This window comes from Acipenser ruthenus, chromosome 18, assembly GCF_902713425.1.
Source record: "Acipenser ruthenus chromosome 18, fAciRut3.2 maternal haplotype, whole genome shotgun sequence".
Taxonomy (NCBI): Eukaryota; Metazoa; Chordata; class Actinopteri; order Acipenseriformes; family Acipenseridae; genus Acipenser; species Acipenser ruthenus.
The window spans coordinates 26,911,107-26,935,731 of NC_081206.1; the positions used below are offsets into that span (position 1 = coordinate 26,911,107).

At 38.8% G+C, this 24,625-nt stretch overlaps 1 protein-coding gene across 2 annotated transcripts in view; it reads left to right on the top strand.

Moving 5' to 3' along the window:
* Positions 1–782: 782 nt before the first annotated feature.
* Positions 783–24,625, top strand: part of LOC117422589 (coiled-coil domain-containing protein 85C-A-like) — a 44,823-nt gene continuing 20,980 nt past the window's right edge. The window contains exons 1-2 of one of the 2 annotated variants that reach the window (XM_034927836.2): positions 783–1,401; positions 1,617–2,333. In XM_034927836.2, the coding sequence (XP_034783727.2) occupies positions 1,625–2,333 (709 nt within the window). In that variant the 5' untranslated portion in view covers positions 783–1,401; positions 1,617–1,624. The remainder of the gene's footprint in view (positions 1,402–1,616; positions 2,334–24,625) is intronic. The other variant, XM_034927837.2, reaches the window with a different exon arrangement.

The following is a 24,625-nucleotide window of genomic DNA, read 5'->3' on the forward strand; positions in this document are numbered from 1 at the left end:
TTCAGTATTACCCAAGTCAACCATGTTCCATTTTTTTTCCTTGAGAGTAAAAAAAAACAAAAAAACCTGTTGTTTGAATTTAGGTCAGAGAACAAGGTCTGGAGCATGAAACAGTTATACAATTAATTTCATAACAGTGTTTTAAAGAAGACCATGAAATGAACACTATCAGTTAACTAAAACAAAACAGAACAACTGTATTTACTTACAAGACATGACATATCTATTTCCAAACTAAAGAACTATTGAACACCTCAAAAAATAATTGTTTAATTCACACATTAAAACTACATGAAAACAACCATGATTTACTGGTTACTGATTAGCTATTTATATTTCTTATTTATAAATCATAAATAGTGCCCATGAATAGCTCAGCTGATATATCCCAACTGATGCTATATTACAATTGCTCGCCAAACTGTTTTTATGCAACTTTTTTTTTTCTCAGTAGCTTATGGATCAAGTATAATATTATACTGCTAATGCTAATGGTAGTCTATACTTTGCCTAATTGCACATTAAACTCCCCATTGTACAATGTATGTTTTTTGTCAACAAATGCCTGTATGTAAATGTATTTATTTATTTACAGTTTTCTGTATTATACCTCCTTTTCAATTCATTCATCGGTTTTATATTTTTGTTATTCTTATTATTACGCTTAATTTAACAACAATATGCAATTATGTTTGCATACATCATTTTTATATTCCGTTTGTGGATCCAACTTGCTGCTACCGTCCCTTTAAGAAGGGAGGACTGCACCTTTTCTCTACCTGCGTGAGAGACTGTTTGCTGTGTCCTGATTGGCTGCTTAAACCAAATCCTCTTGAGTAACTTGAACCAAGCTTTAGGAAGGGGAGGAGAAGGACATAGCAAAATCCAACCTGGGAAAGATCTCTGCAGACTACCATTTAGAAAGTTCTGTTTGTTGGATTTTAACCAAACCGACTTTATAACGTCGTAATACTGATTCTATAGCCACCCTAAACCTCCTCTCCAGCATCCCTGCAACATTTACGTCGAATATGTTTTTGTTTGAACTGAAACCCGAGTGCATTTGGACCAATTCCATCTAGACTGCTGATCCTCTTTTGATTGTGTGCTGCTATTGTGGAATGCGCCTGCCTTTGCAATTTACGTGAAATTTACAAACGCACTGACATCACCGCATTGCATTGGGAAACGGGGAAAAGGACAGATTGATTTTTTTTTTTATTTGCCTTTACCCAAGATCAGATCTAGCGGTCCGAGGGGGCATTTGTCTTTGTTTTGTATTTATTTATGTATGTATTTATTTTCTGGAGTGATCTTTATGTGGAAATTGTAATGCGAAAGAAAAACAAAGGAGTGTCATCAAAGTAGAAAACGTTTGAGTAGCCGGCATATTTTTGCGGGGTAAGTTAAACATTGACAGTATGAATTTATGTGCCTTTTAAATTAGAATATGTGTGATATTAACTAGGCTGTTTTATTGTACATAGTTAAATATGTGAACGGGCACGTTTTGTTAAATTCCTTTATGATATCATAAATCTAAAGTTAGCTGCAGTGTTACTTTTAAGATATTAGATTACTGCTTACTTTTTAAACCGTGTACATCATTACCTTAGGAAATAAGATGGCTAAAAACTCATTGGATGGATCTAAGGAAGACTTGAGTAAGGTAGCTGACGTGGAGCTGCTGAAATGGAGCAAAGACGATTTGATCAAAAGACTAAGAAAAGCAGAGAATGAAAAAATGAACTTGATGGTGGAGCATGGGAACATGATGAAAGATGTGAACAAGAGACTGCAGGTTCACCTTCACGAGATAAGGGGTCTGAAAGAGATCAATCAAAAGCTCCAAGATGACAACCATGAATTTAGGGAGCTTTGCTGCTTCTTGGACGATGACAGGCAAAAAGGTAAGAAGTTGACCAGGGAATGGCAGAGGTTTGGCCGGTACACTGCCAGTGTCATGTGGAAGGAGGTTGGCGGGTACCAACAAAAACTGAAAGAACTGGAAGCCAAACAGCAGACAATTATGAGGGATAACATGGAGCTGAAAGAGATTATCTTGATGCTGGATGAAGACAGGAATGGAGCTGGGTCCAGGAGCTCCATAGACAGCCAGTCAAGCCTGACCAATTTGAATGGGGGCTCCAGCACCCTGAGAGATGTTGGGGATGGGAGCAGCACCTCCAGTACTGGGAGTGCTGGGAGCCCCGATCACCAGCACAACCATCTTCACCACAAGCCAGGGGAGACTAAGATTGGAACCATCAGAAGGTCAATGGATGATCTCGCAGCACCCCATCATCATAGGAGCATCCCCAATGGGCTGAATGGTAAGTTGATTGACTACCATTATTCCTGTGATAAGTTTGAAACCATATAGTCTGACTGGTTTTTTTCCACTCTTGTATTTTAAACCAGTAGTTCTTCGTACTTTTTGCTGGTCCTTTAGTGTCATACTGTAACTGACAGCCCAGCTTCATATATCATATCAGTCACGTGCTTGAAAAGGAGGGGCAGATAATATCTGTGATGTACAAGAAATGGAGCGACCTCAGGGAAGGCAACTTTCCTGTGACACTTGTGATTTTAAAAGTTGGATTTTCAAGACCACTGTTGCTTTCATCTTTTAACATGATTAAAATTTTGAGGGATAAGATTGCAATTCTTAAATTGTTACATTGCTGTCACAGTACAGGTTGGGAATGAAAATATATTAAAAAAAACAAACAAACAAAACTCAAAGGTTGATCATTTTTAGCATGTTACACATTCAGAGCAGGTGCTGTACTGTAGCAAAGCAGGTATTTATGTAAATGTGAACGCAGGAAAGCAAATTTTAAATATATGTAAATGAATGCCTTTATCTAGCACGCATGCTATTTGATTAACAGGCAGCTAACCCTGAGGGCAGTTTCGTGTGCTGGTATTTGTGTAGTGCAGGCTGTCTCGTCTGACAGACAGGTGCAGGGTTAGGAATGCAGTAGGAAGAGTCTTTAGGAATTGACAATACTTAGGAGTTTTGTTAAGAACATGACATTATTTGCATTAAGGTAATACTGGGTGACGTTTAAGGCTGATGTGTAATTGTAGGGCTACATTTGTAAACCGTGAACCATGTCCTTTTGAATTGTACTGTACCTTCAGAAGTCCTAACGGAAATAATGAACTATGTGAATGTCCAGTTTATAGGAAGCTTTGTTGTAGGTCTTGAAAGACCAATTTATATTTGTACGAAAAGTTTGACTTTTTTTCTTTTTAAATACAATGCCTCAAGTGCAATACTGATTCATTTACACATTATACAGATTGCCCAACAAGTATAATCGCAAATGTTAATTTTCATGGCTGGGAAAGAGTACATTTAAATCTTTCTATTGATCAGCAAGAGTTATTAGTGTTTCGTCTAGTCTTCTTACTAACACAGATTAAGTAGCTTGCAGTGTCTAAGTAGTGCAATCGCTATGCTTATCCAGGTGTATATATAGACAGGAACAGGAGATGGGATTTTTAGTTGGCATGCACACCACGATCACCCATATTATTTTTACTATGTATAATGATATACACAAAGAGCTGTAGATATCTGATTACAGAGAAAGTGGCAGTTATTTTTCTATTTGTGGTTGGAAAGTGGCACTTGGCATGAATTCTTGACTTGTTCCATAGAAAAAGAAAACAGGGCAGCTATCATCATTTAAGAAAATGTATGCTGCATTAACTGAGACAACTTTATCAGTTAATTAAGCAGAAGCAGAAAGTAACTCCTGTATTAATTATATTAATTAAGTATGTAATATATGTATACAAATGTAATGACATGTGCAGTAACTGATGTGTTCTGTTCTGCAGAAGTCATTTGGGGAAACATGAAAGAAACCAGCAGTGGTCATGTGTTGAATCATTGCTTAAATAGTTTACCATTTATGCTGACTCCTTTTAGGGACAATACAATTAATTTTTCCCTAATTGATCAGTTGTTATTGATTCTGAAATTGTGCAGCTGGTTGGAAAGGCACGTGGTAGAAAAAAAGGCACATTTTGGGGGGCTGGGTTTATTATTTCACCTAAGGGCACAACTAGTAGACATTTCTGCATGTGAAATTTGTTGTGGAGAGTTATTGATCTCTCTTATATAGTACGTCGACTACCACTGGTCAACTTGCGTCCTGGTCAACCTGCGGCTAATTCTCTGCACTGTTGTTTGTTTCCTATTGTTCAATCAATATGAAACTTTCAAATAATTCTGAAGCAGCCTTTGGGGCTATAGTTTATAGTATATATGTATCTACAGTAACAACCTTTATATAGTTTTATCTGTGTGGAATAGTGAAATTTACTGGCATAATAAAATAGGACTTCTGAACCCCAGTTGCTATATGGTCAACTTTCCATTAAGATCATGGTAGTGAGGGCATGCAAGCAGTTATAATTGTCTTTTTAAAAATGCAGGACCATATCTATAGGAGTTGGGTGTCTACGTTATTTGTCTTTAAACAATATTTAAAATGCTTAACAGTACTAGAAATCAGTGTTTAAAAGAGAACAAATAGAAAAAAAAATCAAAAACCGCAAATACCCTTATGGCAGAGTCAGCTGTTTAGATTCATTGTGTGCTTGCTTGTTGATAAAGTCATTGATAAGGACTGATCCAGATAAAGGAGAGATTGAGTAAGAGAATTGAACTGCACACAAAACCCCTCCCTGTCCTTTCCATCACAGGTGTCAGTAAAACATACCACGCTTACTTTACATTCATCCACATTGACACATTGACTGTGTTTCTCTCACAGTGTTATGAATGGGGTGTTAATAGAAAAACAGTGATGTTAGAGCAGAATAATACAGGGGGAGGGGAGCTGTAGTCAAATTTGACATTTCAAAATGAACATTATAAAGGAATCTTAAGTTTTATGTTTACTGCCAACACACTCTCCTAAAATACATTGTAGTAGACACAGTCGTCTGAGGTTTATGAGGTTAAGATTATTAAGAGGGGGGGCAGACACCGTAGTCCACGACATGGTCATGAGGTCTGGCATTGCGGGAACTACTGAGTTCCAAGGATTAGCCTTTCTACCCTGCTCTGCAATGTTTATCATGGATCTAAAGGATCGGGGCCTCTGTGAACTCTCATCAGGGTGCTGGTGTCCTGGGGAACAAACTCATACACCAGCCAGTGCTGCTTGGGAACAAAAGAGCTTTTGAAGTGTAAATATTAGCAAAAAAAAAGCTGTCTCGGATGGTGACAGCTCCGGTTTATTACTATCGTAAATTTAATATAATTAAAAATGGAACCTGCTGCCCATCTGTGAATATGTTTTAGCTTTTTTTTTGAGGATAAACACTAAAGTTGATTGGCAACATCCCAGCTCTGTACATTTTATACTTTATTCAGGTATTTAATAGTTTGCCAACATGCAAAAAAACACTTGGTTTCCACAGTGTGTGCCAGCTTTCAATCTTTAGAGGGAGAGTATAGACTGCAGCTTTTTACACTAATAGTGTTTACTCTCTCGTTCAAAGTGTGTCTAATAAGGCAATGATTACGTGAGCACTTGTGCTGTTGATAAAGTGACAAGGAATCCAGAAATCCTGAGCTTGTTTACAGAGAGAACTCAGAACACCAGACCAGTTAGCTTCTCCTTTACCCAGCAGCTTGTATATGTACAGATGAGGGTGCTGTCATTGCATGAAACCTGTATACTACATCCAGATTTGATATGGCTTATCCTTTCCACATTCTGACAGCGGCCATACAAGTGGTTATTACAGGAGCAAATTGAATGACAGTGGATCCTATTTTGGGGACACTAGAAAAAGGAGGGGGGGGGGGGGGGGATGCTGTATTAGTAAACACCATTCTTCAGATTCCATTTCCTTTTAAGTTTCTTCCTCTCTTCACTGCCGGCAATTATTTTGGAGCTTTCAGTTACCCAGACAGGTGCTTGGAGTTTTGTTATCTTGTCAGGACCTGAAAACAATTAAACAGTGCTGTGATCATTACGCTGGGGTGAATGAAAGTCAGTTAATACATTTTCAGATTCAATTAAGTGAAAGGGACAATACGGTACGCAGTCACACACAGTTGTAGTTGATTAACTGTTCATTCTTCTTAAGTAGCAGTCTCTTGGCAACAGTGTTTAAATTGCACCCATCTAAACACATCTGATTTGTACAGAGCGCAAGTGAGATGGAAAGGCATTCTGTTTCATGTACAGGTTAGTGTTTTATTCTCGACTCTTGTCAGTCTTTTGGCTCAGCAGGTATGTAAAATACGTCCCATTGATTTCCAATTACTGCTCTCCTGAGAAGCGTGAACACTAAATAAGTTGCATTTTTCTGTTCTCTCAGTTTGATGAAGTTTTTATACGCGAAAGCTGCATCTCTGTTGAAACTTTCTTCTGATCTCCCTGTGAGACTCGCAGTGGACTTTTCAAAATTCAATTTCTGCATCAATTTTCCTTTTAATATTGTTTGAAAAAAAAACTTTAAGGTCATTTGGAGTGAATAAAAGTGCAGTACTTTGGGAATTTCATAATTTTATAAACTTTTTTTAAAAAGCTACATGACATGGGATTGTGTGCAGTTAGCAAATGAAACACAAGCTCACATCACACAGCTTGTCCTGTGCTCCATTTTGCAATGTCCATCAGCACGTTGATTACATTTGATCAGTGCCTGGTTGTTTAAACTGTAGCCCTCTTTGTTTAGGGCCCTGCCTCTGTACTCTGATTCACCACGGCCTCCTTTTCATCAATGGCCCTTCTTTATTCTCAGAGCATGGACGCGAAAAAGACTGGCAGACAAAGTAGCTCGAAGGAGTGTGATGGTTGTTTAGAGTTCTCAGAAGCGGAGTGGGTTAGCCGGATTTAGGAAGGGGGTGCGGAGGGGGTGGAAGCGTAGCCTGCTGTCTGTGTAATTGAATTTCTGCCGATTGCTCCCTCTCAAGAGCCAATAGTAGAAAGGCAAGACTGGTGCCAGGCACCCTGAGGTGGAGACGGGAGAGGGAAGACAAGACCATTGATTGAAATAAAATTAAAATGTGTGTGTGTGTCTATATATATTATATATATATATATATATATATATATATATATATATATATATATATATATATATATATATATATATATATATAATTTGGAGAGCTATTATCATATTATTGTTCCTAATAGTAAATATAAAATAAAATCCAGTGCATTACGATACAAGGACAATAAACAGGAGTTCAAGAAACTATGGAGTCACAGTACGGGTCATTAAGTATATACTTACCAGCTGTCAGTTTGCATCTGTGGATGCCAGGATGTAAACAAATGACAGAAATGTAATTATTATAAAGCTGTACTTTTGTACCCATTCCAACTTGCTTATTAAGGTCTGCTGTCATGTACAGTAGGCTTGTTTTTTCATACCCCTTGTTTGGACGATCATTAAGGAAACAGGCTTATATTTGCCAGTTGTTTAGGGCTTTCTGAAGTCTATTTAACTCTGCAGCTTCAAAAATGTTTTACCCACCACTGTAGGTGAGAGTGTAATGAAACCTGTCATTCCGATTAAGTTAAAGTGTAGGGGTTATGAATTAACAGGAACAACTGTAACAAACAAATCAAAATAGTAGTAGCCTGACCTTGTTTTCAGAGGACCTATTGTCTTTTTTTACCTTCAAACTATTTGATGAAATCAGTAGTCTTGACTACCTCAATAGAAATTGCCCCCTGGCCTGTTCATCTTGGTTACGGGTTGTATCAGTAGTCTCTTTCTCATCGTGTCAGCAGGCCTCCAATAAACCAACTGTGTAAACAACTTGCTGTGTACATTCTTACAGTCTGAGCCTGACTGTCTTCAAACCTGAGATTTAGCACAGGTCTGGTCCTTTAGGGATTTTAAGGTTTGCAACGCATATCGTGTTTCTTTCACAGATTAACCTTTTAGCTTGTGCACACAGTTAATAATAAACTGCCTTTAGTTCTGCATGAAGATGCTCTGGAACAACAACAAAAAAAGAATAAAGACTATCTGCGTCCATAATGACCGGGCGTTAATCTTTATGGCAGTTTTGAAGATGACAGTCTAGTGTAATTTTAGACAAGTGCATTCAAAACAATATAATTCTTCTGTGGAATTTAAATAACTAACAAGCCCAGCTCTCCTCTTGGATCTTAGCTCTGTATTATTTTAAGAAAAATACTGAGTATACATGTCCCAGACCTCACAGTCAAAATACCTGGGGGATCCCAGTGAGTGCTGTGCATGGGGATCTCGTTACGGTAGACAGATGGCATTTCTGTTCCTCTCATTCCCACGGTTAGGTGAGGCAGCTCAGGTTCCGTTAACTCAGGACAATCCCACTGGACGCAGGCCTGCCAGGATGAGTTATCTCTGAATGTTTCCTTTGAAGCAAGACAGTAAACTCAGTTTATGATGGTCATGTTTATAATTGTAACTGCTGGTATCTTTATCCATGGAAGATTGATATTTTGCAAGCCTCTCCTGTTTAACAGGACAGGGTTGAATTTCAATGAAAATGAAGCACTGTCTCTTGGTTGGATCCAACAACTGGTCAAATAAAGTTCAACCCCTGATACTGCCCGGAGCTCATAAAGTACTTAAAGGACCACACAGCTACAGTAGCATGAGGCCATGGTATCAGAGTTGGGCTACTCTGAACAAAGATATCTAACAGTAATATTCTTTAAGCTCCTTCTTGGCAATCAGTGTGCTACAGGTGAGACAGGAAGTCATTGTGTACAGTGAACAGAGAATGGCTTCTAATCATTCTAATCTTCGTCAAAACAGTTGTAGGACTGTGAATAGGAAATGGGATGTCAGATAGTGATTTACACGAGTAGATGCCTATCATTGAGCTCTTTCACCATTTGGAGAGCCTGCTTAGTTTGTACCTTTGGTCATCTGAAGCACATTAAACTTGCAACTGACCTTTGGAATCACAAGGAGCAAAGCAACTGTTATCAAAATACATGTTTATTTTTAACCTCAGAATGTGTCAGAATGAGGGTACATTCATAGAAATGCAGTGTGCTCTTCAGCCCTGCTGTAGGTTGCAGTATAATTATACAACCCAGCGTTGCACTGTGAGCACACCAGTTGTAGCGTCTCAAGTGGCAAAATCTGAAATTAGAATAACAAATTGCCAGCTTCCTGCCTTTAGCTTTGTTCTTTACAGATGCCAGCAGTCCCTTAGAAATCCCATTGCCAGCACTTTCTAAATGAGCTTGTACTGTAATTTTCCAATTCCAATTAAATCGTATGTTAACTACAAACATTTACTGCACTTTGGAGATTTCAAAACAATAAACACTACCAAGGGTACTAACCCATTTCTAAAAGGGAGTAACATTCTGTGTGATTTTGATTGATTAGCTAGAAGAGTATGAGAAATGATAATTAGCAAAAGAGCGAGATGCAAGCAACTGTTTGCTGAAGGTTTCATTTAAATTATTCCCAATAGATGGCCCGACTGCAAAATTGTACATTGCATATGTCAAAAGAAATAATCTATAGCATACATTGTGCTTGATTTCCATTACACGAGAGTAGATGTTAAAACTTCATGCTGATTTGAACTCGGCTCTCGCCAAGATAAGCACCAACTAAGACGTAGCTTTACAGTAAACTAATGTGATCCATATGTGTCTCCATCCATTTACGTTTCCTTCCATATGATGATGTAGATATCCTTCTGTCTGGTGTTAATGGCTGAAGTGTAATGCTGGCTCCAGGGATCAGCTTATTTTGCCTCCCTGGCGCATCAGCACACACAACGGCTGCGATGCTGGCTCCGGGGATCAACCAAAGTGCGGCCTCCCCAGCGCATCAGCATGACAACCGTCTGGATTGAGCTAAGTAGGGTACATCTCTGGGGTTTTCAAGTGGGCACCTTCCATCCTCAGTGTTTCGTCGACTAGCCCACGACACCTCAAGAGGGCTCGACGGTGATTCTGGCGTCCCAGCATCACCCCCCTCCGTCCCCCACTCAACTCAGCCCAGCTTACTTACCTGTCCCCAGCCAGAATCTTTCCGTCTCAACCACAGCCAGTTGCTGCTCCTCTCTGCTGCTTCAGATAAGTTCTTCACTGTGCGACGCAACTCTTGGCCACTGAATCCGACGTCTCTGAGAAACCGGGTTGTAGAGTGTGCCACAAATCCTCGACAACCCACTTCCACTGGGTAAACCCGAGTAATATCTCTGTAGAAAGTTTTGCACTGAAGTTACAACTTGAAGTTACAACTTGTTAATAAAAAAACAAGGATGGATTGCTTAAACCTTTCCAGATTGTTCTTATCTGTCACTGCACATTGCCCCGAAACTGTCTTTCTATTAAACAAAGGGTATTTTATTCATACAGCACCTTTGAGTTTACATTAAGTATCACAGGGTGTGGTGGCGAATACACATTAACAGGTAATTTGCAGTAGAAAAGCTCACACTGGAGATGGATCAGCCTGTGTGTGCAGACCTCCTTCAGATTGTGTCCTTAAGGTTCCAGACCTATCTATGCCAGAAATGTCACCCCAGCTGGACAGTAAATAGTTTTCCCCAAGGGAAATGGTATATAACCACCATTGACCGCCATGGTGGCTTGTTTGTTCAGCTGGTTAGTCAACAATGCTTGTTTAGTTTATTAAGGGAGTCATTGTATATGGTAACAGTTACATTTTGTGTGCAAATATTGCCCTGGTTTTTAACTAACAGCTTTGTTTTATCAAACTTGTGATATTGTATGAGGTTATAATGAAGCTAGTAAAAGTTTTATAATCAATAGTGACATGTTATCTATTTCTAGTTTTGAAAGTAAAACAACCATTAAACATCAGTGCTTTCTGTTGTAGTTCCCCTCCCCCTTTCCATCACTCTATTATGAAGTCCAAGAGTAGAGCGTTGAATGTTAAAGAGAACAGAATCTGCTTGCATATTTGTGTGGCCAAACATCATCCAAATAGCCCTTTTTTAGTTGGCAGCTGAATAGCTCCTTGGTTTCTTTTTCTTACATGATATCCCTTTTGTTTTGTTTCATATATTAGGTTTCCTATATTAGGTTTCCTATTCATGAACAGCCAGATCGCTAACAATAATAGTTACTTTTCTGGATTGAATAGTTGTTGTTTGACTGCATTCAATTTGTAGATAATACCCTGCAATAAACACCCAGCAATACTAAACACCAATCTTTGTCGCATATGTTACTACAGATGGCTTTTCTTTAACCTCCCACTTAATGAATATTTGTGGATTGCACAAATTGCTGGGTCTTTAGAAGAAACAAAAATAAACACTGCATCTTCGTATCGTGATCTCGCTTTGTTAAAAGATGGTCAGTTTTCAGTTGCCAATAGCCATAAACAATGAAAAAAAAGGAACTCAAGAGAAGAGCTGGTTGTGTCGCTGCAACTTTTGAAACAGTGACTGCGTACTCCAAATCTGTTTTGGAGCCTCCCACTTTCTGCACCCAGGGGTTCAGTCGGCCTAAATGGTTTTATGGTGCAAAAAGAAAATGTCTCCTTTTGTTATGGAAATGAAGAGCCAGGTTTTGGAATTATAATGGTTCTAGTAAAAAGGCCTTTGTGGGTGAAAATGAATAGAAGGCAGGGTAAGGAAAAGTTCTCTCAGGAATGGACTGCCCCTTTTAGAATAATAGGACCAGCCCCTTTTTCAGATTGCGATGGATAGCTATTGGTAAATAGTGCAGAGGTTACGAGGGCTATTCTTTCCTTAATCACTGCTAACCACTTTAAATTGTCCAGTAATTACTGTCCGAATCCTCTCAAGCATCGCATGGCATCTGGTCTGATCAACTGACAGGAGGAGGATTAAAGATGTGTATAAAGTATTAAAAATAAAAATACAGCCAAGGTATTGATTCTAGCACAACATTACTTAATGCTACAGATGATCTGGACTTTTACAGCATACATTTACAAGTAAAAATAATATGCACAGAACTAAACATTAGATAGTTGAACAGAACTAACTTGCACTTATTATTCTGAGCTCTGCCCCTATCCTGCTTAAGCACAGCTGGACAGGGTATTGTGCACAATACTCACTAAGTGTTTTCCTCTTGCGCCCCATTTTCAAATCAAACTAGTAACTGTCATCATATATAACTATAATAGCAAGAGCTTACCTACACCTTAAGTCTCTGGAGAAAAAAAACTTGTGCTGCCTTAAAACGCAGCCCAAAACACGCCCAATCCATTTCATTTATCCATGTTTTTTTCTAAGGACGTGCATTTACACTGACACCAGTCAATCACCAAAACCACTCCTACAACCATTTTTAACTGTCAAAGTCACGTCACCTATTACAAAAAACCCAGCGACTTTCAAAAAAATTAAAGTGACTCTATAATGACAAGCCCAATTCCGCTTATTAGAAGTGGACTTGGCAACTGTGGCGCTGAAGTTGGCAAATAAAAGTGCACAGTCGGTCTTGATGATTGACAGTCATTTAAATGAATGAGAGCATTCTAGCGCTGCTTCAGCCAACGAGGTCTGTCAGAACAGGATGAAATTACTGACGGTGAAACTACACTAGCCTATTAAGGAACCACTGAGTTGACTGACAGCGACCCCTAGCCATTCAGAGCGGAACGGAGACGGAACAGATAGTATAAAAACTACACGGACTACCGAGGATTTCTTAAATTATTATTTTTGGTAAGAAAAAAAAAAAACGAGTGGTTTTACCGACATTTATCATATATAAATTTATTTCAGTCGAACTGGGGAATTCGACGTTTAACGAGCTTTACTGATTACAATCGAAAAGTACCAAGCCTAGACAATAGCCATTGTTCACGCAGAAATCCTACAGTAAATTCTTAAGTTGCTTCTTTTGAGTACCCTTCCAGCCACAAATGCATCATGTCTTTAGCATATCCTCATTGTAGATAGTAAATAATATTACTATGAGCATGGAGAATACCAGCCTGTCTCCTCCAAATTAATTTACACCTGACTACAGACTGTATAAGCATACCAGTATGAGTTACTGACTGTAATAACAACAATTTAAGAGCTGATTGTTTCACTGTAGGTTTGTCTGGATTTCTAGTGAGAAGGTACAATAGACTTGCAGTTGGGCCTTTAGGCCAGATTCCTGCAGGCTCTTGAGCCAGCCCAAGCTTTAAGATTACACCCAGCTTTGTGTAAAATATGTACTGGGCCTAATCCCTTAGGAATAAAAAGGTCATTTACATTATTTTATTGATATTTTATAATAGTAAAAAGAAAAATACCTTCTTGCTCAAGTGATATAATTCGAAAGCTGTTTAGAATATCAGTGGCAAGGCATCAGCTTTGAATAAGAGATGACAGGTTGTGTTTTGAACAATCAGTTTTTTTTTTCAACTCAGTACAATTTAAAAGGGGGTCAGCCCAATTAAGAAAACCCAGCATGTAAGTGTGTAAGAATTGGGATTCGAGTGATGCTTTCATCTTCAAATGTATTATCAATGCACGCAAACCAATCTGTTTGTGTTTTAGGATTCCAAATGCAGACAGCCTCTCAGGGGAAAGCCTTTACTTGAATAGTAGAAGGACTGGTAAAGCTGGCCTCTCCACATTCCTTACCCCGAACAATAGAGGAAATTGCAACATGAATTTGCCATTAACCAATTGAGGGGAAATCAGGTTTAGGTTGACAGAGATTGCCTGTAACTCATGACATGTCACCTGCAGTGATTTAGCTTTTACAGAAGCAGGGTATACATTTTTATACTAAAAAAAAAAAAAAAAGTATTTCACTATTTTTTTTTAAAACATACAGTCATTTTACTTTAATATACTTCACAAATTATTAACATTTAAATCATATTCTGAAGTATCTCCACCTGGATTGAGATAATATATCAGATGGATATTTCCTCTTTTAAAAACAACAAAAAATAACCAAAAAATAGACCACCTGAATATGAATGTGCTGCTCTCTGACTGTGTAACGTACTGCCTTCGTCTTGAGGTGATGTTGGGTTCCATAGCAACAATAATTAGAGGGCAGTTGATTGAACCCAAAGGGCTGGCATTGGGCCCAAACTCTGGAGCTGTATTTGATGCAAATAAAAGCAGTAGTTGTAGGGCTATAAGGTAATATTAGCACTCACAAAAGACAAGTTTGGGGTCATGCTTTGTTTGTGGCATTTCCAACCGAATGCAGTATTGTCCAAGGCTGAGGACTGGGTATACAATAGAGTAGTATGTACAGTGGTCATTCCTCTCCAACAAGTCCCTTTACTAGTTGGAAACTTGTGTATTTTATTATTTGAGCTTTACCTATACTTTGTGCTACCTATACATTGCAAGACTATGCAAATAGTGTGCTACAGTACAACGTCGCATATCCGACCCCATGTGGACTGGGGTATAGGCGGATATGTGAAAAAGTCGGATTTGCAAGCATCTATAAGCCATCTCCACGCAAAGCTTTAAAATAAAAAAAATACAAAAATACAAAACAAACAGTAAATGTACAGTAACCTGCAACTGATTGCTTCTTTCTTAACTCTAGAAGTCCCTGCTTCCCAGGTTCTACTTTCTTAATATCTCTGTCATGGTACTTTTGAGTGCTTTCTTGATATTGCCAACAGCCGATAAGAAGCTTGGTTTCAATATTGCTTCGGCTATTTTAAACAATTAAAAATAATTTTTACTTCAGCCTTGTTTTTAATTCATTATTAAAGGTAGATATTGTGAACAATGGACTGTACTGGTTCCTTATAATGGTGCATCTTGCTTTTAATCTGTCTAAGCTTTACTTCCAGTCCAGCCTGAAACTCTCATTTCTTAGCCAAGCAGTAACCTGTTGAACTGTTTTGTTTAACCACCTTATGAATCGTGTATATGCAGCAATGTTACAGGGGTTTACCTAATCTGCTTTTTAAAACTTGAAATTCAAGCTTTTAATAACTCAATAACCTCAGATGCCTTTAACCCTTCCCTCTAAATCAGGATAAATATTCTTGCAACCAGCTGGCAGAAAACACTGTTAAGGTTCCACAGTGTGCATCAGTACGCCATGCCATCTGTCTAAAGCCATTGTTCAGAAAACAAAAGGGCCAAGGTCCTTTTAAAACCCCCTGCAATGAATACAACTAGAGCGTCTCCTGCTTTGGGCTCGATGCATGGGATGTGCACTTACTGGAACTTCTGAGTGTGAATGCTTATTCTATTTATTTATTTTACTGATACGTTTGTTAAATTAAGCTCTGCTGTCGTACATTTTACAATAGCTGGCAGACCTTTTAAATTGTGCTATTGCCTTGATGGGAGACATTTTATACTTAAGTATAAAAAGAAATACAAAAGTTATTGTATTTCTTGCTCTTATTGTATTACTTGTATTGTAACGCTTGAAATGTTTTTGCTTACGATTGTAAGTCGCCCTGGATAAGGGCGTCTGCTAAGAAATAAATAATAATAATAATAATACTTAAGGTTAAAACAAATGATACACTTTAAAATACAGGTATATTAACTACATGTAGTTGCACTATAAAATAAACATGACATATTTGAATTTGCAGTATTGACTATAAAGGAATTATTGATTCCTCACAATACAGTCAATGTGCATTACGTTCTGTAGGCTTTGCTGTGTCGCTTGATGATCTTACAGTCATGTCGCTAAACATTTCATAGATTTTTGTTTTTAGCTGAAATGCCCCACAGAAGGTGTAATGAATGTTGATAGTAATTATGGTCTAATCCAAACCTTGATTGGGGTAGGCACTAACATAGGTTTACCTCAGTAGATTATTATTATTATTATTATTATTATTTATTTCTTAGCAGACGCCCTTATCCAGGGCGACTTACAATCGCAAGCAAATACAAATACATTCAAGTGTTACAATATAAGTCATACAATAAGAACAAGAAATACAATAATTCTCAAGTGTGACAAATCACAATTCAATAATACAGCAGATAATAGTGAAAGTTACATCAGGATATGATTAAATAGTGATAGTTACATCAGGATATGATTAAGTACAAAATACTACAGATTAAACACTTGGCAGATTACAATATTCTGAGGTACAGGATTAAATGCAGTAAAATAGGGGGCAGATAAGAGCAAAATAAAGCATATTTAAATGAAGGGTGATAGTGTCCCAGGATACAACAGAGGAGTTCTACAGGTGCTGTTTGAAGAGGTGAGTCTTAAGGAGGCGCCGGAATGTGGTCAGGGACTGGGCAGTCCTGACATCTGTAGGAAGGTCGTTCCACCACTGCGGAGCAAGGGTGGAGAAGGAGCGGGCTCGGCAGGCAGGGGAGCGTAGCGGAGGTAGAGCCAGTCTTCTAGTGCAGGCGGAGCGGAGAGGTCGAGTGGGGGTGTAGGGAGAGATGAGGGTCTGGAGGTAGCTGGGTGCAGTCTGATCAAGGCATCTGTAGGCTAGTACAAGAGTCTTGAACTGGATGCGAGCGGTGATCGGGAGCCAGTGGAGCGAGCGGAGTAGTGGAGTAGCGTGGGCGAAGCGAGGTAGAGAGAACACCAGGCGAGCAGCAGAGTTCTGGATGAGCTGGAGCGGACGGGTGGCGGACGCAGGGAGGCCAGCCAGGAGGGAGTTGCAGTAGTCTAGGCGGGAGAGTACCAGGGCCTGGACCAGGAGCTGGGTAGCATAGTTGGTGAGGAAGGGTCGGATTCTTCGGATGTTGCTCAGGAAGAATCGGCAAGTGCGTGCCAGAGTGGAGATGTGCTGGGAATAAGAGAGGCAGGGGTCCAGGGTGACTCCAAGGTTCTTAGCTGAGGAAGAGGGAGAGAGTGTGGTAGATTCCAGAGGAACAGAGATAGAGAGATCAGAGGAGGGGGAGGAGGAGGGAAAGAAAAGGAGGTCAGATTTAGAGAGGTTGAGTTTGAGGTGATGCGAGTGCATCCAGGAGGAAATAGCAGACAGACAGGTAGAGATACGGGAGGAGATGGTGGAGTCAGAGGTGGGGAAGGAGAGGAAAATCTGAGCATCATCAGCATAGAAATGGTATGAGAAACCATAGGATGCGATGAGGGGGCCCAGGGAGCGGGTGTAGAGAGAGAACAGGAGAGGACCCAAGACTGACCCTTGGGGGACTCCAGTTAAGAGAGGGTGAGGTGTGGAGGTTGCTCCACGCCAGGTTACCTGGTAAGTGCGGTTGGAGAGGTAGGAGGAGAACCAGGCCAGAGCAGTGCCAGAGATCCCCAGGTCAGCAAGAGATGATAGTAGAATAGAGTGATCAACAGTGTCAAAGGCAGCAGAGAGGTCGAGGAGAATTAGGACAGAGGAGAGAGAGGCAGCTCGGGCACACTTAAGTGAGTTGGTGACAGACAGAAGGGCGGTTTCAGTGGAGTGAGCAGAGGTCTGCTGTGAGCTTTGTGAATAGGTTTCATTGTCCGTTATCCAGCAGGCCTGCTTAAAAGGGTCAAGGAAGGCAGCTTCTGAAATATGATACATTTTGTTACAATGTTGCGGCAAATGCCTTGATCATATTGAAAGCAGATTATTTCGCTTTTGCTTTCTGAGGGATTTCCAGACTGAATTTCGTTTTGCCATGATGAGAACTAGGTTCCTTAACTGTTATCCATGGTTTGGTTTGCTGCTGTGGTTTTGTGTGTCATTCAGATAAAATAAATTGTTTAATTTTCCAATTTTTCAAGACCTAATATACAAATATATTCAACATTAACATATAAATGTACCAACCAGTCCTTCCTTTAGATAAACAAGCAAATCCAGGGTAGGGTATGTACTGTAGTAGTCCAAATGGCTATATGGCTTGACTAGTTATTTTTTCATGCCTTTGATAATAAAGAGAAATGCATGGATAAACCATTGGTTTACATCTTATTTGTAAACCAGTGGTTTACTGACAGCTTAACTGCTTAACTGACAGCTTATTCTTATAACAGCATATTATTAACATCTTGAAGGACTGTGATGGTATTACAAAGTCTATAGTCAAGCACTTTTATAAATCAGAAAGTACAGTTACATAATTGCCAGTTCTGATTTTAACTTGTAAAAACACAGCTCCAAGTTATCTGAAGAGAAGAAATGGAATGATTTGCACCACATAGAAAATGTTGTTTTCTTTGATATGAGAATATTATTTTTATGCGTCATTACATACTATACAGTGACATTGTATTGTTTGCCTCAATTCATATTTCTAATGAAGTCACTGAGTGCAGTTGGGGATTGGGAGATGTAAAGAGTTAGCCCATGTTAGCCTTAGAGATCTCTCTCTCTCTCTCTTTCTCTCTCTCTCTCTCTCTCTCTCTCTCTCTCTCTCTCTCTGAAATATTACAAATTTAAATCAACAGGGAATTAGTTGAGTAGTTTCATACAGTTTCCTTACAGAGACCTAAAAACCATGGCAATAGTGTCTAATTGCTTACTAAAACTCTAAACTATGTACTATATATGGTTCAGAGCGAGGGATAGTTTTTTGTTATCATGTTTATTCTTGCTGCTCAAGAAGATTTAGCTAAAGGGAACATCTTGTTAGTTTGTATTTGCCGGCTGAGTAGTAAAATCTATTTTTTCCCTCAGAGAACGGCAGACCTCTGGGTATGTGTCCTCAGTTTGGAATGAAACTATTGGCCTTTGCTGGCAATACAGATCACTATTCGGGAAACAGTATAAAGAGAAAACATTTCTGATATATTGCTATGACTAAATAGGAATTAAACATTAAACATCTATTTGCCTAATTAAATGGAATGGAATGGGTATGGAAGCTACCCCGAAACTAAAAATCAGTTTCTCTCATTATGCACTATGCTGTACACATTAGTGTGGTCCTCCTAAGCCCCCTTAATATAATGGTCTTGCTTTTGCTGTAGATGTTCTGGCTGGAATCCTATCCAAAGAGCCCAGTCAATAGGTTTAGCATGACTCAGAGATCAGCTATTTTAAACAAAAGGAAATGTGCAAAGCCTACAGTTTCTATTATTGCACACGAACAGTTAATGAAGAGTTACTCACATTGGAAGCTTGATAAGGATATAGCATATATCTACTGCAATGTTTTTTTTTTTTTACTTTCATACCAGCTTCTGTACTTGATATGCCTGTCATAAATGCTGCTATATAAAAAGCATTTTCTGTTTCATTTTACTGTTAGGATATGTAACAGGGCGATGTTACCCGAGTCCGATACAAAGCAGTGGATGTTGGCACACACTCCAATCTGAAATAAAATACATGTATATTCCACATACATATTGTTAATAACAGTTTACATTTTTAGTAAAACTTTTTAATTTGCCATGCTAGTAATTGCAAAAACAGACACGTGAAGGAAATAAATGGTTTTGAAATTCCCCTGAGAAATTCTACTGGAGCAATTCTCCCAAGTCCTGAAATCCTATTGTTGTTGTTGCCCATTTCAAGTCCCTAGCCGGATGCAAAAACAAACCAGACAGAAGAAGACCATATGCCTCATTATGTTAATATACAGATTTTCACAGTAAGATGATTATAGAATTTGAGGACACTATTAAAAAAAAAAAAAAAAAAAAAAAAAATATGGGGAGGTGCGGGGGGGGGGGGGGGGGGAATGATGTATCGCATAGCCAATCCAAAGCCAGTTAGCACAAACAGAAATCCAATATTCGCCACTGTCATCTTTCATGCCATGGTATCATTTGTTAATCAGACAGAATATGTGGTGTTTGCAGTATGCAGCGAGACCAACCAGGCAGCTACATTGCAAGCTTTAAAAGCTGACTAATGTAATAATTAGTGCAGTCGCCATTGTTTTTAATACATTTAATACATTAAGCTGTAGTGATCTGTCATTGAGAACATATATTATCCCCTGCGGAAGGAAAGAATTTCTGGCTTGAGATATTGCATAAGGTACCTGATCTACTGAACATATGAAGGTGGGGCAGCCCGCTTCCAAGAAACAGAATCGGGTGTCTAGCCAGCAAGGTTGAAAAGCCAGGGCATTTGATTGTATCCTAGAGAGGGGGGTGTCACTAGATGCAAAACCAAATAGCACAATCAGTGGGACAGGATCAAGGGACAGTGCAAGATCTGGGAAAGGGTTTAAAAAATAGATGCCTGAAATGGAGCCAACCTGGAACTGGACCAAAACATATGAATGAGTGAGTCAGGAGCCTGCCTACATCTGTGACAGGTTGAATCAAAGTCCGGATACATCTTGGCAAAGATTTTTTTAGGTAGATGAATACACTGCAAAACTTTGAATTGTATTAATCCATGCTGGGCACAGACAGATGAGGAGTGCATATACTATATTAAATGTAGCTTGTGGTGGTGTTGACCTACTTTTTCATAGTTATATTATAATTCAAGGTGCTGGATGGCAGTAACCATGTTATAAAAATAAATAATGCTTAGCGACCATTAAGGAAGCCCAAAGAATGAGGTAATGGGAGTAGAATGTGTGTGTGTGGGGGAGCGGCTGGTGTATGTCGCAAGAGGCGTTTGAAAACGGACACGTTTCCAGTTGTATATTTTTAAATCAAAAGCATGTCTGTAGTCTAGAATTCGATAGTTGTATACTGTAAGCTACAGTCTTTGTTTTCAAGTTTATTAAAGATTCAGTTGATGACAAGATTGTCTGAAATTAAATTACTGTATTAAGTACTTCAATATTATAACAGACAATTCCCAATTCAGAAGTTTAGGTTTATTCATATGAGAAAAAAAAAAAAAAAACTGTTTGCAACTTGCTGTGACCTCCGAGTAAACCTTACATAAAGCATTTTAAACTAGTTTAATCCATTAAATTCACATGCTTTCACAACAGATTTGGCGTAATCTAGAAAGCATCCAGAAGAAGGTACTGTACCTAATGGAAAGTGTGAAGCCAGGAGTCTACTGAACAAGAAGAATCTTAAGGTGCTTTTAAAGTATTCGAAAAGATCCTGTTTCGTTCCAACATAGTCAAACCAAGCAATTCCTCCCTTATTGCAAAACTGCTTGGTATTGCTATACTGACCCTGAACAGAACACTGTTTATGAATTCTCCAATGTTCTATGTTTATGAATTATCCTGCTACACCACCTTCAGTGTCAACTTTTAAGCTGCATTTCAAAACATCTGCTTTTTTGAATTTGTGCATAGGGACTGGTACAGTATCCCATGATGCAAAACTATTACAAACACAATAAATGCACTTGGCTACAGTCTTGGTAACACATTTCAGTGATGGAATTGCCTGCGTCACTGAATAGTTCAAGATACATTTGGTACCGAGTAAGGTGATTAAAGTAATGTTAAAAATCGATGTTTTGAGGCATATAATATTGTGTGAAGCACAAAAGAAAAACAAAGCGGACCGCATTTAAGATTTGGAAAAGGTTCTCCTCCCACTGTGATTGTCAATTCTTTAGCCTTTGTGTATGAAACTTTCAAAACTTTCCACCTCTGTATACCATAGTACGAGCTTTTTTGTGTGTGTGTGTGAGTGGAATGTTCAGATATTCTGATTCCTATTCAGTTCATTTAATGTACAGTTCATGCTTATGCCCTGATAATGCCATATTCTAATTAGGACTAGAATATTATGCTCCTTGAGCATACTGGCTAAAAAACACATTTTGCATTCCTCTGCCTTTTAAAATGCCTAGGGGAAATATGGTTGCAAATAAAATATTGCCCAGCCATCTTAAAAAAAAAAAAAAAATGTTACTAGCCTAATCAGTTGAAAACATTCATTGCAGTTTGTGAATTTTCAATGTAATTTGCTCTTTGTGATTTTCTCTGGAAGTGATATGTCTACTCAGAGTCTCTTCTGCCACTGCTAATTGGCAAATGATGCAAATATGCCCTTGAGGCTCCTTACTAGAAGGAACAGAAGGGTGGAGATTAGATTGTATCATTTGATACAGGACTGCTGAACCACAGTCAGTGCCTCACCTTGCTTGCTGACGTGTGGAGTTATAATTTGTTCCAAAACTGAATCTGGTCAGAGTAGTGTCATATTAGAAGGAAGTTGTGCAAGATTTTTTTTTTTTTTATGTCCACAACAGAGAGAAGATGGCAGATGAAGGTACCACACAGTACCACACATGAATTGCTTGGAGTTGCCTTCATTTGTCTTTAGGAGGGTTGCCATCATCAATATCATTAAAAACAGCAGAAAAACATTGCATTTTAACAATGGTTTTTTTTCACAGCAGTAAAATGGTCAACTGGATTTACAATTTATAGGGTATTAACATTTAGTGTTAATACCCTATAAATGACTGGACTGTTCCCTCCTTGGCTGACACGTTATGTCTAGTCTCCTACTAGACATAACCCCGTTAACCCCAGTGGCAACCATTCTTCACCAGCGCACCTTAAACTAACATTCTTCTGTCAGACATTTTTTTTTGTACAGTATTGAGCTGGTTTTGGGCAAATGTAGCCATTGCTTTTCAAGCCGATTCAAATGATGCTACCAAAAGGCCTGTTTTTCAGAGAACAGATCAGTCACAGACTAGGTACAAGTAACATGTGGCGTCTCTGTACTGCAGAGAACAACAATGCTGTCAAACACGGAAGCATTGCTTTATCATCGTAGACTGGGGTTACTGGGTGCATCATTTCTGTTTGCAAATAGGAGTGACTTCAGCTTTTAATGGTAGCCGTTTTCACCTCAAACAGAAAGGTCCAGGGTCCGATTGTTTAGGCTGTGCACATAGCCTGGTTAATAATTGAGAGTGAGCCTTCAGTATCAGTGTAAAGTATGGATTGAAATGTCACATGCAGGCGATGACCTTGTTGAAACCAAAGCTGGTCAGTGGCTGTCTCAATGAGACCCAGAATGCATTGAACAAATACCTTTTTAGTAGAGAGACAGACCCTATTTTTTCATAATACAAATCAGTTATTTGCTAAATCAAATAAAACAGATCGGTATTTGCCAGACCTATGGTCTAGCTACAGTAAAGTGAAATATCCATGTGAATTTGGGTTGCAAATAAAATATAAATTCCTTTTGTAGTGGAACGCTGACAAATGTTTTTTGATTCAAAAACACTTCAAGAAAGGAGTACCTCCAATCATATAAGCAAGTGACTTCGGACCAGGCCTCAGTACAGTTCAGTGCATATGTTTATATCGGAAAACACAGATATCCGCAGAGTCAGTTCAAAAGAGATGAAAAGACTGACATAACTTTACAATGTTTGATATTTATACCTTTGTAAGCAATTGTTGACCCCCCCACTTCAACCTGACTAATTTCTGTCCAATAATCGAGGTAGTCGTTCTCTTATTACACATGACGAGCCTACCACACACTTCTTCTGTGGTAAAGTGGGCGGTGCTCTCTGACCTAATGGTCTGCCACATTCTACATGCAGCAGGGTGCATCCATCTTGTCTATTAAAATACCCCCCCCCCCCCGTATCGGGGTCAACCACGTGTAATGTGGCATGGTGCGTCCATTTTATCTTTAAATGCACCCCCCCCCCCCCCTCCCCCGTCTCAGGGTCAGCCATGTTTAATGAGAGGATTCTAAACTTGGACAATACTGCATTAAAACGACTATAAAAGCACATTCACAAACAATTTAAACATAATGATTAAAAACAACTTAACTATAAAAGACACACGCATACACATAATGTAATAATTAATAACATAATTAATACCTCATGCAGAAAGCCATTACTACACTGTATTAAAAGAATAGGCCACATTGCTGCATTAATCTGTTTTGAAAGCTAATTTGCTCATTATAGCAGAGAATGTACTGTAAAAATATATTAGCTTATACTGTAGAGTATTTAACGGGAGATTCTAAAACAGCCCAAGTAACCCCAGCTAAGCATTGACATTCACCAACCAGTGTTATTTGATTAAAGCTGCATAATAGCCTCAGTAAGGACTGGTGCTAAATGTCAGGAATCTTTGGCAGATACTCTTTGCAGATTTAAGGGATTTTGGTTTACTGGATTGTAATGGTCTAGTTTCTTCTGAACATCTTGTTTACAGTTCTTACCTGTATTTATTTAAAGGTATACTTTGTACCATCTCTATTTTATAGTATTGTTTCTGATTGCGTCATTATTTACCAGGCTTAACCTCAATTGTAGCAAAAATGCTCAATTTGTGAACTGAGCAGAATATGACATCTTCATTGAGCCATTGCACATTGTTACTGAGCGTTTTAGAGCAGCTGCCTCTCTGCAGTACCTTCTTAAAACATTCCAGCCTGGATAGCCCCCAATTACAGCTCACCTCACAATGCTAACCTTAAAGGTAGTGTTAAACGGTTTGAAATCCAGAGACAGACAATCAGTTTAAATTACTACTGTCCCTACAGGAGAGACAGAAGAAAACAAGAGTTAAAGCATGACTGTCTGCACCATCATACCTATCGATTAAAAAACCTTTCTGTGAGTCCATGATATTTTAAAAGAGCAAGACACTTTTGTTAAATGGAGTTCCAATTGGAAGCTCTTAATAGGTGTGGAACAACAGAAGGAATGGGTTATTCTAATATCGAACATTCCGACATTTCAAAATGGAGAGTGTGTCAGAAAAAGGAAACGGCAATGTGATAGGACAGATGGTGAAAATGGCACTGAAACTTATAAAGGGGAATTGATTTGAAAACCTTAAGGACTACACGTTTAGGTGTCTTACCTGTGTAAT